Source organism: Sinohyriopsis cumingii, unplaced genomic scaffold (genome assembly GCF_028554795.1).
Source record: "Sinohyriopsis cumingii isolate HCF-2022 unplaced genomic scaffold, ASM2855479v2 utg000360l, whole genome shotgun sequence".
Taxonomy (NCBI): Eukaryota; Metazoa; Mollusca; class Bivalvia; order Unionida; family Unionidae; genus Sinohyriopsis; species Sinohyriopsis cumingii.
Window position 1 is genome coordinate 2,209,371 of NW_028315892.1, and position 19,133 is coordinate 2,228,503.

A 19,133-nucleotide genomic window follows, 5' to 3' on the forward strand; every position below is an offset into this window, starting at 1 on the left:
TTCAATTTCCTTAGATGAGATCATCTTGTTTTATAAGGATCAATATTAATGCTATGATTTGCAAAATATATGTTGTTTCTTTTCTTCTTGGGATAGTATGACTTTTTAAAGTATGACCAAATCGTAGCCCATTTTATCCTGAATCTAACGGATGCTTACGAATGTAAAACGTTCTTAGAACGTACCAAGCCTTGAGAAGCAAAAGTTGTGTTACTGATGCAGGGTTGAGGATTTTGTGACTGGTCATATTACTATCGCTAGGAAAACACTTTCAATGAATATTTTATATAAAGACATCATCTACAAGACCGAGATAAAGTGGACAAATGTTTTCATCAAGATGTGCAGGATCTGAATTTACTGTTTACAATATGTTCCTTAAACTCCATACTATCTGAACGAATTTATTCTATTCCTTATCGGGTTACCTGGGATCAGAAATAATTGGATCACTATGTATATCGAGTCCTATGGAATCTGTCTGACTGGGATAAATATACCCTTCAATCTCAACTAAATCAAAAGGAACATCATTGAGATACCTATCTTATTCTAAGTTTTCAGAAAAAACATCATCAACATTTATGTCGCGTTGAACGGCATCTGAAAGAATACTTTCTATATTTTCATCACGTTCCCCTGGATATGATGGACTTAAGTCAACGGTTGATATATGGACTCCCTTGTAATCTGAAGGATTAAGGTCCGAAGGAATTGGATGGATGTATTCGCTAATATCGCAGGCATGTGACCATATTGGATGGATATATTCATCGGATTTTGTAGGATCAGAAGGAATAGGATTAATATAGCCTTCATGTTCTATGGAATCTGAAAAGCTTGTCTCGATTTCTACAGGGTCTGCATTTATTGAATGGGAGTATAATTCCAGCTCTTCAGAACTGTGCTGTCTTGAAGTTATGTTTGCATTAGATTGCATGAGCACTGAATAAGCTGGATTGACAAACTCACTGCGTTCTACATTAACATTTATTTCGAGATTAGTACAAAATTCTCCTCTTGTGTTTGTCACAATTGTCCAGTAATGTTGCAATGAGGATTCCTCTTGATCATGTTGATGAGATTCTCCTATATCAGATTGCGCATTTATGGTATTGTTTGATACTCTGGCTCCACGTGAGCTGAAAAATAAGACAGTGCTAAAGTTGTGATTAAAATCACAAACCTTAGGAATAAAATTGAAACGTGCTATCCGTATATTTGCATCAGCAATTACATTTCTTGTAATTCAAGGAATGAAGTTGATAGGAATTCGATTATAACGTCATTTTGTAATATTCATTTTATAAATAATTATTTATTAGATTGACTATACAATCTTACGACTATAATCTTCATATCAATGCCTCATACTATCGTGTATTATTCTGGATTAATGCCATGATCAACCCATTCAATACTAATCACCTTAATCACGTTGTGAGACATACAGCCACATATAGGTGATTTCCTAACTATGGCACGAGAAGTAATAATTAAATTAGTTATAGTGTTTGGCTAACTATGCTTTAAAATGAAGCTAATATTTACATGGAAGTTTAAGTAAATGTGTATCAACACAAGCATAACTACCAGTGGTAGCTCGTTTCTTGTAACACTACGGATGCTATCTCAATCTCTGTCTGTCTCTCTCTCTCTCTCTCTCTCTCTCTCTCTCTCTCTCTCTATATATATATATATATATATATATATATATATATATATATATCGCGCGTGTAAACACACAGACACATTACCTTGCGAGGTTTTAGGACTGTAAGATGTAAACGTGTGCAATATATGTACATGCACCATCGACATACTATCGACCTATAATATACCCCTGCAAAGTATACGTTCTATCAAGTTAAAATATTTAAACTTCCTTATGAATTTATGAATTTGTGAAAACATGGTATTAGTAAGCGAGAACACTTAGTTTAATTATATTAGTCTAGAACTTATATAATTTGATTAACAGTATTATGAACTGAATTGAACAATGTCATTTAGGGAGTCCGTTTTGTTAGCATTTCAATAATTAACATACATTTCTATTTATGGTGCGAGTCCTTTTTCCTGTTGAAGTTATTCAAATCAAGATCATATTTAATCGATTAAACTAATGAATTTAAGCGAGTCTTATAAATATTATCTCATTTTAAAAGCACTGTTATGTCAGTTAAGTGGCAATACTTTTTCTGGCCCTTTTATTCTGAACGTGATTGTTTACGTCATGTTCATAATCACCCGTATATATGATTGTGGTGTAAAGAATATTTTGCATTGGTTATCTTAGTGAAACGTTTGAGATAAGTACACAAAATCAAAAATACAAACATTAATTGGCTCGAGTGAATGGACTTCGTCTTTCAGCAGATGGGCCTTTGAAAAAGCAAGCATTCCGCAAGATGATGCAACAAATATCTCGGGTCCGTCTTAAATTAATTTCAAATCATTGATATTATATTTATATGTTTACAATATTATTATGATACCTCCTAATGGCGGTGCAAATCGAATGTCGTTCAAATAATATATCTCACCCTCTAATCTATCTATATTATAAAAAGTCTTTCAGACCTTTACATCTAAACGCACGCCTATTCTAATGCATTTTGATTGTATCTTTTGCGTAATGTTTGTATTATGCTTGGAAAAGGGAACAATCATATGTACCTGTGTATATATTTCTTCAGTAAACAGCAAAGAACAGCTATAATCGTTCCAATAACTCCAATGCCTGGAATAACATGTACCAGGTAACGTGTCGATGAGATGTCTGAAAGACATTATGGTTGGTTTTTCTTTCTTAAAACATCTCATATCTCTCTCTCTCTCTCTCTCTCTCTCTCTCTCTCTCTCTATATATATATATATATATATATATATATATATGTGTGTGTGTGTGTGTGTGTGTGTGTTTGAATTCGTTATAAATGCTTACATAAGGTGAGAAGTTAGCGAATCAGCAAGTGCAATAACGAAACTTTATCTTTATTCTTGATGCATTTTATCACCCGTTCTTTATAAGTGATGTTGCAAAAGTATATACTTCTTACTAGAAAATGCAAGATTAACAGTTAGATCGCATTTAGATTCAGCGCATATATCTAACGACCATGTCTTTACCATACCTATATGCTTCAATATATATTTTTATGTACAATATTGCGAACGGAAGAATTCTGATTCATAGATACATGGACAAATTTGTTTTTCTGTTTGATCTTTTTATTGTAAATATTTGCAAGGCTTTTATTTGTTCGAAACCGTCTTCATTTTATATTTTGCAATATGATTTCTGCCCGATGGTGTTTTTATTAATTGTTAACACTATTATTTTATTTAGTTTAGAAATGATTCTGAACAAATTATTATACTGAAAACTAAGATGTGCATTTGAATATTTAAAACCTTTAATGAACAAATATATATTCTGCATATAGCAACATCTTATCCGTTGAGGCAAAAGCCTATGAGCTTATATATTTATATCAGAATATACAAAAATGCTTTTTACCTATGATAACTTCTTTATCCTGGTCTTTGTCTGCTGTTGATGTAATATTATGAATGTGTTCTACAATACAAAGAGGTATAACATTACACGCAAACAGTCAAAAGGTTTCCTCCGTTTTAAGCCTATTAATGTTTACTATTCATTACTTTATAGACATTTTTAGAAACTGAACACACACAGTGAAAGCTGTCTTGCAAGCACACTATTTTTGACACTGCTACCCTTTAATCAGATAATTTCAGTTGGATTTTGAAATACTACATTGCTTTAGGCAATAAATTCCCTCACAGTGGAAGATATAAGTATGTGGTACAGTTATATATAAATATATATATATATATATATATATATATATATATATATATATATATATATATATATATATATATATATATATATATCCATATATCTATGCATCTATCGTATATATATATATATATATATATATATATATATATATATATATATATATATATATATATATATATATATATCCATATATCTATGCATCTATCGTATATATATATATATATATATATATATATATATATATATATATATATATTGTGCATATAATTTATTTATGCACTAACGTATCATTGAATGTTTACGCCAAATGTATTGCTACAAAGGAAAAGATGTTATTGTATTAAATAACTGCAGCAGGCTATATAAATAAATGCAATTTTCAGGATATGAAACGGACTGCTCTGTGATTGATCGCCACCTATGCCACAATATGCAGAAATAATTAAATAATGAAGGTCTATATAAGCAACATAATCATATTCGTCTAAATATTTGCTGAAATGTTCATTCGATTCTATGATGTATAAAATATCCGTTTATAAAAATGGAGTGACACCATCTAGCATTCTCGATATTATACCTTTTCTAGATATATAGTTATTCCACTATGGTTTTATTACTAGTGGAATAATTTCTAGGTATGCGGGTTCACGGTCTTAGTTTCTTATTGTATATGTCTATTTAATATTGTACAGATTTTTGTTTTGTTCTCTCCTAAAACTGTAAATATTGTTGTTTTTTTTTTACTCGTGCAATTCCTTGTGTATTTGTATTTGAGCTTTTCTTTGCCCCCTTTGGGAGACATTGTTTTAAGTATGGGCCTATTTTATCTTTTTTGAGGTTATGTAATATATTTATATTTTGTCTGCAGTGTGCATTCTCATTTTCTTTATTTTGACTTTCGTGAGAATCTAAAATAATCAAATGCTCGGCTGCTGTCCGTGTCAAATTCAATGAGATTACATGTTCGTTATTTCGTTCTTATTAATTATTATACTTAGACGATTCGCAAGGATAACGGATGTTACATGTGAAGGAAATATTCGACATTCTCGCTCGAAAACAAAATTCTCAGATAAACACAGAAGGGATATCACCTTGAATATTCAGTTAACTTGTATGAAATCTATGCATGTATACAAAATGATGTTATTAATACTTTGCATCACCGAAACATATTTACCTGACTGCATGATATGAATTGTCGCAGAGGTTGTGACATTCATATTAATTGGATTTTTTGCTTGGCATGTGATACTACCAGTAGTTGTTGCATTGACAAGCTTCAGTTCTGCACCTTCTGTGACTATGTCTGTATATGAGAATGTCCATCTAAACATACAAGGTGGGAAGCAGTCAGCAGAACAGAATACTGATGTTGAACTAAATTGATATATGCCTGTACTGTTTTCGGACGTGAATAAAACTACTTCATCTGGGCCATCTAAAACGAAGAATAAATAATAGATATAGCATCTGATATTATATTAATTAAATCACTGCTAAAGATTTATCAACCACATAATCAATGATTGCAAGATGTATAGCATTGCTCACGGTTATATATTAGATATTCTTGGTTCTGGTTGTGCATATAATTCATGTTTTACATTAATGAAAAACAATAGGGACAATACAAAGAAGCATGAATAACAACCAACGATCACCAGCAATATACTGATTCTAGCAAATATGCTTGCCAGAAAAAAGAACAACAAAGGAGCAAGATATTTACCAATGTACTCATATCCAATGATAAGCTACATTGTTAAATACAAATATTACATAGTATCTGGTATACCCCAACTAACTCCGTCCTCGTTCTCAGAAAAAATGTAGGTGGGGAACACTATATTTACTACTAAATTATTGCAATGTCAAGAGGTCACTACCTGTAGCTACAGTAATTTAAGCTTAAACTATGAAAAATAAAATCGGGTTTATGGAACCGCATGGCTAAAAGATGTAGTTCCCATGTCTTTTATGCTATTGAAAAGTAATATCGAGGAAATCTTTAGTTAGACGTTCAGTAATTCAATTTTAAAATAGTGTTAGTTAAACGTGCTATAATTTAATTCCAAATAAGTAGAATATAGTTATATTCCTCAAACTGGATCTCTGTTTAACAATCAACATCATGAAATGCAACAAATATGTAAAGATATACAGATAATTACTGTTACATAAAGCTGTTGATTTACATTGGTAGCTGAAAGAAAAAACGTGGTTAACTGGTAATGCAAACAAATTCAGAACAAGTTTCAGATTCAAGAGTTATACTAAGATTTGCTGTTAGTAAGGATGAAATCTTTGATCATAAATGCCAACATATACGGCAATGTTAAAATATTCAAATGGACCAGAAACAAAATGTTAACGATTAGAGTTTAACAGAAGATTAAACGTGCAGCGGGAGAAAACGTGTGCAGCGTCGAAGAAGAATCAAGCAAGTAAATGTAAAACCAAAAATTATAAAAAGGGGTACAAATAAGCACGAATAACCTGGAGATTTTTGATGATTCGAGATCGGCCAAATCATCCATGTAATTGCCATATATCGTCATCCTTGCATTAAAGTCTTCGATAAATATGGGTCTAGCATTTGGATATATGTATTAACTATATACATTGTTAAACAATACTCAATGACAAGAAATAACATTTAGTACATTCATGGGTTTTATGATTTAGGTTGAGATATTCTCCATATTCTTTGAGCGCTAGCCGGATAATTTTAAAATAAAATTAATTTTCCTGGCTCGGCTGAGGAAAATACAACATTATACGCTGTCAGCAAAGTCGTGTTAGTGGATAAAAACAAACAACAACACTACAAATAAATCACCTTCAAGAAGCATCGAAACTAATGGCATACCATGTGTACTGAAACCATTGCAATCGCTGTATTTGTTTCTCTTGCTTCGATATTATCCGCCATTATTTATGTATAGCTAGAATACAATGTGTAGGCACTTCCCATTGTAAAATTCGTTCTAAAGTCTACAAAGGAGATACGCCTTGCCGGTTTATGTTATATGGTTGTTAAAAGAAAATTGAAACGAGTGAACTAATGGAACCATGATAGTATATAGAGAGCATTAAGAAAACAGAACATAAATTCAGAAATAGAAAATGTCTATATATATATATATATATATATATATATATATATATATATATATATACACACAAATGTAGTTTTTATCGCATTTAAATCGAATTAAAAGATACAAAACTGAGAGAAAATCAAAACAGTCATCCACTTACATATTTTCATTGGGAAAGGATCGCTATGAAATCCACTTCCGGGTTCTGTGCACGTATAGGAGTTATATTGATCATCAGCTGATAAATGTCTTACAGAAAGAAACATATTGTCTTCAGAATATCTATCACTGTTGATTATCATAGATCCATTAACTCTCCACGAGAACCGTCCCGCTGACGTACGGAAAGAAATACACTTTAAGACTATGGAATAATTCAATGCATTATAGTTGGATATATCTATCTTTGGAATCAGTGTTGGGTCTGAAAAGGTGAGAAAATATATAACTCTATTTGGAAACAATCTAATCACATAATAATGACTGTAAGCAGTTTCTACGTGGCGAAATATGGCTAGTTTACGTTATATTTTGCGGCACCAAAATTGTATTCTAAATTCATACACTTTATGGAGAAACCATGATATTATCTAATTTACCACATCATGGTAGCATAGGCATGAGCTTGTACCCTTTGCATGAAGCATTACCACCTCTCCTAGCAGCTGAAAATAAATACATTTATTCTTCTAGAATGGATACATAATAACTTGTCTGCAATTAATCACAACTGGTCTTGTGTTGTAGATCGACTCAGGTAGCTAGGCATTTCTGGGCAAATATTGTCGATAATAATGTGGCATATACTTGAAGAGAAATTCATATACTGATACTTCAGAGTACTTTAAGTAATGTACAAGTATACATAAAGATGAAAAGGATAATAGAAATGTATAAGTTTATCGATACCATATTTAACTTTTATGATAATAGTCTCTAAAATTGTGGCGCTGGCCATTTGCGGATTCGTCGCATGACAGGTGAAGGTACCATCCTCTTTCACATTACGTAGCTTTAAGACTGCTCCACGTCGCATCATATTTTCTCTATATCTTTCAGTCCAGCTAATTAGACAAGGGGGGAAACATTCGGCAGCGCATAACACTGTTATGGCATCAAACTCGTTCACCTCAGTAATGTTGTTAGATGTATTAAACACAATTTCATCTGGACCATCTGAAAGGTAAAAAGCAAACTAAATTAGGCGTAATATCTAAAATGCATAGGAATAGAACAGACATAATACAATAGATGAAAAGAGTCGGTGACACTTCCTATACCCTGAACATTGATGCAAGACAGCAAACATGGGACGAGAAGACTTGTTAGTATTTCAGGCCGACACGTTTATTGGTGCATTCAAAAAATATTCCCCGAAGAAAAGTAATTTGCTAATGCTAAGCTGTATAGTGTACGCATATTACCCGAATGATTATTTTTTTTGGACAGTGCGATCATAACTAGACAATATTCATATGCGTTTCCAAACAAAGCTATCATCCATAATTGCGTCATTCGATGATAACTATGGATACTGCTAGATGGCACAAAACACTATCGATATGATTGTTTGATATTGTACATAACATTTGTTCAGTAATGACTTAAGAAGATAATAATACAACTACTACTACTACTACTACTACTACTACTACTACTACTAATAATAATAATAATAATAATAATAATGGTACTAATAAGGCCTTTAAAACAACCACTGATAATATTATACTCACAAAGAACATCCAGTGATAAAGAACTTTCATTAAATGCACCCGTTATAATATTTTGAACTTTGCACGAATAATTCCCAGACATTCCTCTTGTAATATTCGTTATTTGCAATGTTTGTTCTTCAGACGAAACGTGCTTTTGGCCAGAAGATGGGTCCAATTTAAGCCATTGAAATGAGCAAGTCGGATAGCAGTCCACGTGGCAGTTAATGTTTAAGCCATTATACTCTCTGACTAACACGTTTTCTGGATTGAACTTAATGGAAGTAGGTACAACTGTAAGAACGATACACAGAATTAATTCAGTTATATAAAATGACTATCATCAAAAGATTGCGAGTCAGTAATTCGACATAATGTTGAGGTTGATTGATCATTAATTCCACTGTTCTACCATTTGTGCATGCTATTCAGAAAAGCATAGAATTTAAAATATCGCAATTTTGAATAAAAGTGAGAATAAATTATTCCAAAATACCATATTCACTTGAAAATGTAAGCTTCCCTTTCACTTTAGTACATCATATCATATTTAAGTTACCTCTTGCAACGGATATTTGATATCTAACTTTCACATTATCAACTCATCAATTTTATTTTGTGATTCGTTTGGACTCAGGTGGATGGATGCATATTTTTAAAATCAGACAATGTTCAGCTTAAGCGCTTACGCACCATTTGTTCAAAATAACTAGCATACTAATAACTAGATGAGAACATATTTGCAGGGCTATGTGTGACATTATTTCCTGTAATAAACACACACAGTCATGAACTTACATGCTTTTATCCAGAAAGGATCACTTTGGAGCTTACTTCCTGGTTCTCTACATGTGTACGGGTTATTTTGGTCTTCAGCTGTTAAATATCTTATAGAGAGGAAATCATTATCAGGTGAATATCTATCACTGTGTTTCACCAAAGATCCATTAACCATCCAAAAAAACTTTCCCTTGGACTTGCGGAATGAATGACACTGTAACACTACAGCTACAGAATAATCCGAAACATTATGTCTGACTCTGCTTATCTTTGGAATCAATGTTTCATCTGAAAAAGTGAGAACAATATTAATTTCAATTTCCTCCAGTGAGAATAATGATTTGATATTTTAAAAAGAAATATAAGTTTCCGCTGCAAACCTAATGGCAACCATTGTACGTATTATGTTCTTACATCAATTGGGGTTAATCCTTGATTGACTCGCCCTACCCTTCACGGAAAAATCGTATGAACCAATTGATTTGTTCCGTTATGATTACATCACTGTGTGTTTTTGTGTTTGTGCTGCATTTACATCACACTTATCAACTGCCGGTACACATATATAGATGTGTAACATGGACATAATTGGAACATATTGATAAATATCGATATTGTTCTTGGGGTGAAGATCAACCCTGGTAGTAGTGTCATTTGAGGTGTTTACCCTCTGTATGCCCTTTTGGCCTTGATACAGGTCACAGTCACAATCCCACATGATTTGGGATGATTATTATTAATACTCCAGGAGAGCGCGATTCATCAGCTGTAGAGGTTATGACGTAAATGAGAACTAATAAGGCCAAACGTGACAAATCTAGGCAGATTAATAATACGCATACCATCTACACGTCTACACTCTCGTCTAATGGTAGGCACATATAGTAATTTTAGGCTAATCAAATATTGATTGTTCTGTCACTAGAACTAGTTCAGTTATTTTTTTATATTAGCAGGGCTATTCTAACTCGATGCACATTAAGTAAAATCTAGTTTATTGCTTTATCTAGATTCAAAAGGTACCTAAAATGAACTGTTTTGATAAAATCTGCTTCGGTACGGATGATGTAATTACGCAGTGAGCATATGAGTATCTTCAAAGTAACGATCAATGCAGCCTTGGCTATCAGGAAACGTGCCACTGATGTATACAGGTACTTTACACAGTCTCAAAATCGTGTGCGTGTTTTAATTATAGATGTTGCTGGCACGTTAAGAGACAAATGTTCATGTAAACTAATCCAATAGTATATGTGACTGCAACCTAAAATATATCGTGTCGTGGCTGTTGGCTGTTGGCTCTGACACCGTCAAAAAAGATAATGACGTCCCACGGGTTAATGTGTAATAGGATTTCAAACACAACACGGCACACACAGCAAATATCATAAGGTGTCAAAAACTTCGCATAGGTGTTTACTGAAACACTAAAGTGAATGTGTCCACACTTGAAAAAAAGCAGTATATACTCCCAGATGGTATTACCATATACGCGTATGGCCATCATGCTGTTGTAAATCTACCTAAGATTGCGAATTGCACAGCGATTCAATAACGTACTAAAATCCTGGTGCCAGTTCTGTATTCGCTAGACCGACTTGCAATTACTTGTATATGAAAGAATAAGCCAGTCTATCACGGACATGTGGAAGAGAGAACAAGTGCTTCCTGATGACCCTCAATATGTGACTGGACATGAACCAGCTATGCAAAGTCGTTGATAAAGCACTTGATTGGGCAACAATGTTCGAAAAATTAAATGAGTGACCTTTGCCACGCTTACTAACGTTTTCACGGCAGCTTCATATATCCGATACCTAGGAGAACTGTACTATATCTTGGATAATGTCCAGCTTCACCAGGCTTTGGTAGGCTATTATAATCGATTTGTATATCCGGGCCGGTACCAAGTCCATAGTAATTGTATCTAGGTATATGTATTTCACCAGCGTATTTACTCCCTGGTGTCATCGATCTCTTTATTACAGCAACCGCGACATCACTGCCCATAGTTTTTTTTTTTTTTAAACAGACCCAGATCCTATGCCTCCTCCGATGGAAATGAAAGTTCTAATCACGTTAACTTTTTTGCCGCAAAGAAGACCAAACTGCATTATATTCTGTATTATCTAATCGTATTTCACGAAGACATTTCAATGTCATTGACACTTCCATGCAAGCAACACCAAACCATCAAAGCAATGTGATACATTTCTGAAATCTATTCGTGCCATGATCATTGCTCTTGCTAGATGAAGGAAAACACATCTATTGCTGACTAAAATTGTACGATGGTTGCTGTGAGATCCTTTGTACTCAACTGCACCGTCGCCTGATGATAACCTTGTTAATTTGTTTTGAAAGATCTTCAAAAAGTTCTGATAATTTGCAGCAATGGCAAGACAACTTTATCTTCCATCGAGTTCTTTACTACCTTCGATGAAGCTCTTAACTTTTAATATTTGGAAAAAGACGAAAAGAATTGTCTGGTGTATGAGGATATGCTGCTTGAACACCAAATCAATCCTAAACACATATTTGCACGAGATATACACAAAAACACAGACGTGATCTATCTTAACGATACGCAAGTTTAACTTAAGAAATCCGTCATAACTGACACATGCTAATATGGCGTGGCATTGACGTGCATTGTCCTGGAAATGTACATTGCACTTTTCGTGCCGCCGACCACACGTGGGATGAATTTAATGACATCTTTACGGGAATCACATGGAATCAGTATATTGTTTTGTACCATTCATTTGACTGAGACTTGCAGGGACGAAAATCATGCGGATCTGGATACACTATTTTAAAAATCAAAAGCAATTAAAACAAATTTGTGCTAGTGATGTCATATAAGAGTATGGACGTGACAAAAGTAAAATAAGTCAAGAACAGCAGAAACTGATTTATAATGTTATAGAAGGCCCCATAAATATCAAATATATGTTACAGTAGCAACAACATGCACGAAACTACCCCAAAGTGTGCTTTGAATATACATTTGCGCCGCTTATGAACCAACAGTGAAAAGTGCCAAACATGATGATGATATTGATAGGGCTATACAATTATCAGTGAAACAAGTTTTAGCGCCACTGGGAACAGAAGGAGAACCCTGTCCTATTACTATTTAGATTTTGCACAGCTGTTCGCAAAGTTATTGTGGGGTTAAATATACAGCCACATTAACCCCCCAAAATAACTCCAACGATGTCATTCGGCGATGTGCAGCTGTTGATGATGGTAGAGTTGTGCTAAACATTAGTACTTGAGATGCTTGTGTGATCTCCTTCATATACTAAAACATTACGTCATTTTATCGTTTATGCAATCTGAAACCACTTAAATGCGGTCGTTTCTCTTACATAACACCGATGTGCAATTCGAACATCAATTATACGACAATTTACATGACAGAAAAGAATTCAGCATGACCTTACCGCAACAAAACACTTATTCTTGGCGTATCATAATGATTACGACTCTATGGTCATAAACTAAGTAACAGAAAGATTCTAAACTAATATGTTTTTAAACCTTAAATACTAATTTAATTATCAAATTAGTTAAAATTCTGTGAAAGTTCAAATGAATGAAAACCTAAGCATAAATTTCGACACAGGAAATGTACTGGTCCACCAATAATAGTGACGTTGTCCATAATTCCTTTGAATAATTCACAATATTTCCAAAATAATATTATAATCAAAATAATAATCACATTCTATTCATACTAATCAGCCCAAGCAAACATTTTTCCTTTCGAATTATATCTAAGAACAACATAAAAAATAAACTACAGACTTACAACTGGAACACAAAAAATGAGGGCGACTTCAACATAGGAATAAATCTGAATCCACAGTTATCTCCTTATATACACCTGCTATTAGGACTATATTTCCCAACATACCTCACGTGACAGATAACACTACTCAATTTATTTCAAAACCTGCTTGTCAAGCGACTTAGCCCAACCAATGGGAAGTTACTCACTTCTACATGAGCCGTCCAAACCCCACCAGTCAATGAAAACTTAACGTAAAGTCGCAAGTATGTATTTACACATCTGTTTAATTATGTACTTTAGTCACGTAAGCAAAATCTAAATAAAAATAATCTGTACAACAAACAACCACCAAAAAAACTTATAAAAAATTTAGATAAGACCATCTGAAATGAGTTACACAAATATATATATATATATATATATATATATATATATATATATATATATATATATATATATATATATATATATAAGAAAGTATAATTTGAGACAATAACCAAGCTCAGGGTAAGATGTTATTTGACAGCTTCGAAGTGACTGGGGTTTCTTTGCTAATCAACGGTCATCAATAACATCATAGAGTAATTAGTTTTAACTTTTAAAACCATCATTTATCACGTGCTTATGACAATCTTCTGTCCTATATAAACCAGTGTGACAACGTAGACCCGGGTTTGAGAATTTCCAGACATGATTTTATGACACTCTACATGCTTTATTCCTTTTTCATGGAACACTTGGGGGTGTTCAGACAATCAATTATCACCGTGTACTTTCATGCACGTCATTGCCGATCCAGCTGTTGGTTATCGATGGAATGATGTGACACTTTCTGACATAGCACTATTGTTGGAGGGTGCTTGTGGTCAGATGAAAGTGATCAATGTGTATGTGGAAAATTCATAATTAAACCTGCTGCTTATCCGATTAATAATGTCCCATAATGTGAACTTGCGAAATAAGAAGCAAATGTGGGGATCATATTGAAACTTTCTTCAGCAGTATGGACCAAGAATGTTTCTGTGTGATTATCCCAAACACAGACTGTCCAGCTTAATGCTGCCAAACACAATAACACCTGATTGACATTAAAAGTTTATAGATCAGAGGCGACACAAACGTAAAAGAATATTTCCATTCATTGAAGAAATTCCAACTTTGCTAGCATCATCTGCTACAGCGGTTGCCATGACGCTAGGGGCTGTCTGAACAGCATTAGCTATGACTCTTAAAAAGGCGTTCGATGGTCGTATAAAATAAGGAATAGGCCTTTGATTATCTTGAAGAGGCTGCTGAATACCATCGGGCAGAGGCCGTCTAGTACACGGTTGCAGAAGATCATGCCGTTGACCAAGCTTAACTTACTCGCTAGATCAGTCGAACGACAAGTGTGCCATTAAAATAGTGTAATTAGCTAGATGTGCGTGCACGTTATATGTTTGGACGTGATGGGACCGGACAAGGTCTGCCTGACGTGCATTTGTACTACGTTTATTAGTAATATCAGAACTATGATGGACCATCATTGCTATTGACGCGAAATAGCAATTTAAGCAGAACAATAGTTGTGAGACGAAATTACGACACCGTGCTGATCGTAATATACAAAACGGTCGTGTTTGGTCTTAGATGCTGTTTGCGGTTTTGCCGCGCAAACGACTGTAGGTCTTGACGTGAGTGGTGTTACAACCATCGTAGGTACACTAGTCTGAATTATTATCCGGACAATGTCGATTCTAACACAATTATCTGGTAGCGGTAGAAAATTATTTTGATACAATTGTTTTCACGACCACGTGTCTATTCATAGGTGCTTACAAAGTGTATTCACAATAAATGCTGCGTAAAACAATATTCCCTTTCGTGAACTATTAATCTTATCAATTTGTTATTGATAGTATGAGTAGTGATAGCCTGCCCGGTTTTTGTCACTTTTGCGTTTTGGGGTTTTGATATACCTCATCTCTTATATCCACCATGCCTGGTACTTTCATATATTATTAATGATAATTATATATGGGTTGTGAACATAATAAAATCGCTTGCCGAGTCATTTGGGGATTTCAGGGCCAAAACGGGGCAAAAAGGGTACAAACGACATAACGACACTACTCAAATTGCTGGGTTTCATATTGTTATATTAATACTGTTTCAATTAATAACATAGAAGTTCGTGCGATTAGTGTTGATATAAAATCAAGATTCCGTTTAAAGTAACTACCGACCAGCAAGAACAAAATCATAGCTCCAAGTTGTCATATTCAATGAGTAGGTCCGACATGATGTTTCTGGTGGAGTTCTATAAATGAAGAAAGTCATAACAAAACTGTTCTCACTATACTATGCTAGTGTATCCTTACCAAGTTTAACTGATATGTTGATTGTCTGTGCAAGTTTGGTGCCAAGATTACGATTCCACGCAAGACATGTGTAGGTACAATTGCTTGTCACATTGACTACCTTTAGTGCTGCACCTCCTATATAGTTGTTTGCAGACGTCTCAGACCAGTTAATAATACACGGTGGGGAGCATTCGGCTGCACATAATATTGTTATGGAATCAAATTCGTCCACCTCAATAATGTTTTTAGATGTATTAAGCATAATTTCCTCTGGACCGTCTGAAAAGTAGAATAAGAACTTAGATGCAATATATACGGTACATTAGAATCGAACGGATCTAAAAATACACGACATCAAGAAGAAACGTTTCTAATGAGGTTGACATTATAAACACGCTTTAATAATACAGTGCTTTATGAGTATTTACTTTACAATTCTTAATGTTGATGGAATGTGGAATGACATAATGCTACAATCGGATAAGGGGTGGTTTGTGTTGATATCACATCCTATAACGTGAACATGGATGCAAAAAGAAGAAATACCCAATAGATTGATTAACTAAATCAAGCTGTGAAATTGATCCTAGACAGAATCTGCGCCTCTGAAACAATTTTATTTTATTATCTTAAAGACTTAATGATATCTACTGATTCTTATTTATTGCTCCGCTCTTCATGCAAATAATTGCTCAATATAGCAGATGTAATTTGTTCAATGTTGTGTTAAGATGCAACTTGTATTACTACTTTAACACTTACTACAGTCACTACCACCACCACTAATAATACTACTACCACTACTACTATTATTCTTACTACTATTATTAATATTGCTAATACTATTGCTACTACTAATACTACTACTACTACTACTAATGCTACTATTACTACTACTAATAATAATAATAATGATAACTAATGTTAGTAATCGTACTCACAGTGAACATCCAGTGAAAAAGAGCTTTGAAGAAATGCGCCATTTATAAGATTCTGAACTTTGCATGAGTAATTCCCAGACATATTTCTTGTAGCATTCTTTATTTGAAACACATCATCTATCAATAAAACGTTATTGTGGACTGAGGACGGATCCAGTCTACTCCATTCCACAGAACAAACTGGATAACAGTCTGTAAGACAGCTAACATTCAAGTGATCATTTTCTTTTACCATCATGGTGCTTGCTGTTACCTTGATGACAGACGGGCCAGCTGCATGGATTATATAAATTAATTACACGATAATCAATAACATTTGTAACTGTTTATGCATGAATTTTGTATGTAATGTGTGTACGTAATGCACAACAACGAACTGAATCGAGTGCAACATTATTGAACCAATATATCAGAATGTATGATATCAGCGTGTCAGGCGAACAAGTCACGAATTGGTACCACCAAAATGAAAATATTAGTAATTGTTGAAGTTTTGTCATTTAATTATATCATGTTGATGTATTTAATGTGTTTCTGCGCTCAAGGAAGGCGATATCAAAGTTAGGAAATGGTTTTGTTACAATAAGAATTTAAAGCACTCCGATGCCTCGTCGGAGTTTGGATTTAATACGTCATAGCTAACCGATAGAGTTGAAATTTGTATAGACGATAATAGGAAACTATCGATTATAATACCACAATAGGCAACATATCAGAAGGTGATTACTACTGATGTCGATCACCTCACCAAGAAAAACGAACTATTTTCCAAAACGACCACACTAAAATAAAAAAAAAATTGTAATTAAACTGTTATTGCTTCAATTCATGTTCGCTTGTATTGGTTGATATCTTAATGCTAATAGAAATTATACTGCAAAATTATAATCCAAGAATTATTGCAAGTCATCGGTGTAGCATCATCTTTTAAACAAAACAAACCATTGGGAGCATTTCGTTTAAATGACTTTTCTGCATTTGATTCAGTGATCTTCGCTAAAATCTGACACATACTATTTTAAATAATTAAGTATTTAGCAACTTTCTACGTGTAATTCATTAGCAAATGCAAATGAACATAAATGTCGGTGTAAGTGAATGACTTGCTTAATGTCCACTTTACTAACAGATGATGCAACTTTACCTCTTTATACATTTAAGCCAATATGACAGAATCAAGTTGAACATCAATAATGTATTTTTCGTACATAGTCGGTCTCGATCATTAATTAGTCACCTCTACTTTAAACTATGAATTCACTATTAGGTGGAACAGAGAAGACTAAGTATAAGATATTTGATTCTTATTTCCTTGACAAATTTAGATTATAAATAATAAACTTAATTTGCAAATTTGCAACAAGTCTTTGAACAGTAAACTCGGTAATATACATCCTTAAAATTACACCAATTATAATATAATGATCGTGACGGTTTGTAGGGTCATTGTAGACCAATTTGATAAAACGGTCAGCTTGATGAAATGAATTATATGGCCGAAAATTTTAGATGTAGGAAATAATTCTTTAAGCAAAAGTAATAAATAAGCAGATTATTGTCCTATATGAATCTAAATTATTGACTTTTTTCTCTATCTTTATATATATATATATATGCATATATATGTATATGTATGTATATATATATATATATATATATATATATATATATATATATATATATATATATATATATATATATATATATATATATGTGTGTGTGTGTGTGTGTAAGTGTGTATGTGTTTGTATGATTACCGAGTTTCACAACTGCCACTGTTGCTAGTTTACTGAATCCTTAACTAATATAACACGACAGAACACTGTAGCAAGACAGATTGTGCGGAAAAACCTTTGCTACACCCATAGCTAGGATATATATATATATATATATATATATATATATATATATATATATATATATATATATATATATATATATATATATATATATATATATATATATATATGTGTGTGTGTGTGTGTGTGTGTGTGTCACAGAACACAGAAAGTGATAACTCACAAGTTTCAATACTATATGGGTCACTCTGAATTCGGCGTCCGGACTCCAGGCAAGTATATATGTCGTATTGGTCATCATTATCCAAATGCCGGATGAGGAGAGAATCGTCCATCTGAAAATACTTGGCGTTGTTGTTTATTGGAAACCCATTGCGTCTCCAAAGGAACTTCTGAGCTGATTTATCGTTTGTCTTACATTGCAGCGTTATGGAACTATCCGGACTACTGCTATGAGCTAGATATATCTTTGGTAGCACCTCTTCATCTACTAGAAACGTGAGGGACCATACATGACATTCATGTGGAAATGAAATCTAGTAGTGAACTAACTGTAATACATATGTTGAGGCAATACTTTACACATCCTGCACCGTTCATCTCCTCTTCGACTATATTAATTTGCTTGGCCATGTATTTAAGAAGCTAACAAATTCTCTTGCAGTTTCTGCGTTCCTTTTTTGGATTATGACATTGGTGAATACTTGATCAAAGATCATCTAGGTAAACTAAAAGAATTGACTGAGATGTTTTGTTTCCTTTGATTGTATGTACCATACTGTAGAGTAAAGAAACATTATCCAATCCTATTGTTGTTC

At 33.4% G+C, this 19,133-nt stretch overlaps 2 protein-coding genes across 2 annotated transcripts; both read right to left on the reverse strand.

The window, feature by feature from the left end:
* On the reverse strand, positions 1-7,358 carry LOC149774253 (uncharacterized). The gene is made up of 5 exons (XM_089945583.1): positions 7,100-7,358; positions 5,016-5,276; positions 3,524-3,583; positions 2,680-2,782; positions 1-1,142 (listed from the first exon to the last, which is right to left on the reverse strand). The coding sequence occupies exons 1-5, from the start codon at positions 7,239-7,241 to the stop codon at positions 548-550; spliced, it is 1,161 nt and encodes a 386-aa protein (XP_089801709.1). The 5' UTR covers positions 7,242-7,358; the 3' UTR covers positions 1-547.
* An 8,215-nt stretch (positions 7,359-15,573) lies between these two features.
* LOC149774254 (cell surface glycoprotein MUC18-like) lies at positions 15,574-18,888 on the reverse strand. Its single transcript, XM_089945559.1, has 3 exons — positions 18,539-18,888; positions 16,517-16,789; positions 15,574-15,854 (listed from the first exon to the last, which is right to left on the reverse strand). Exons 1-3 carry the CDS (start codon positions 18,648-18,650, stop codon positions 15,574-15,576), a joined length of 666 nt encoding a protein of 221 aa, XP_089801685.1. The 5' UTR covers positions 18,651-18,888.
* Between the last annotated feature and the right edge of the window lie 245 nt (positions 18,889-19,133).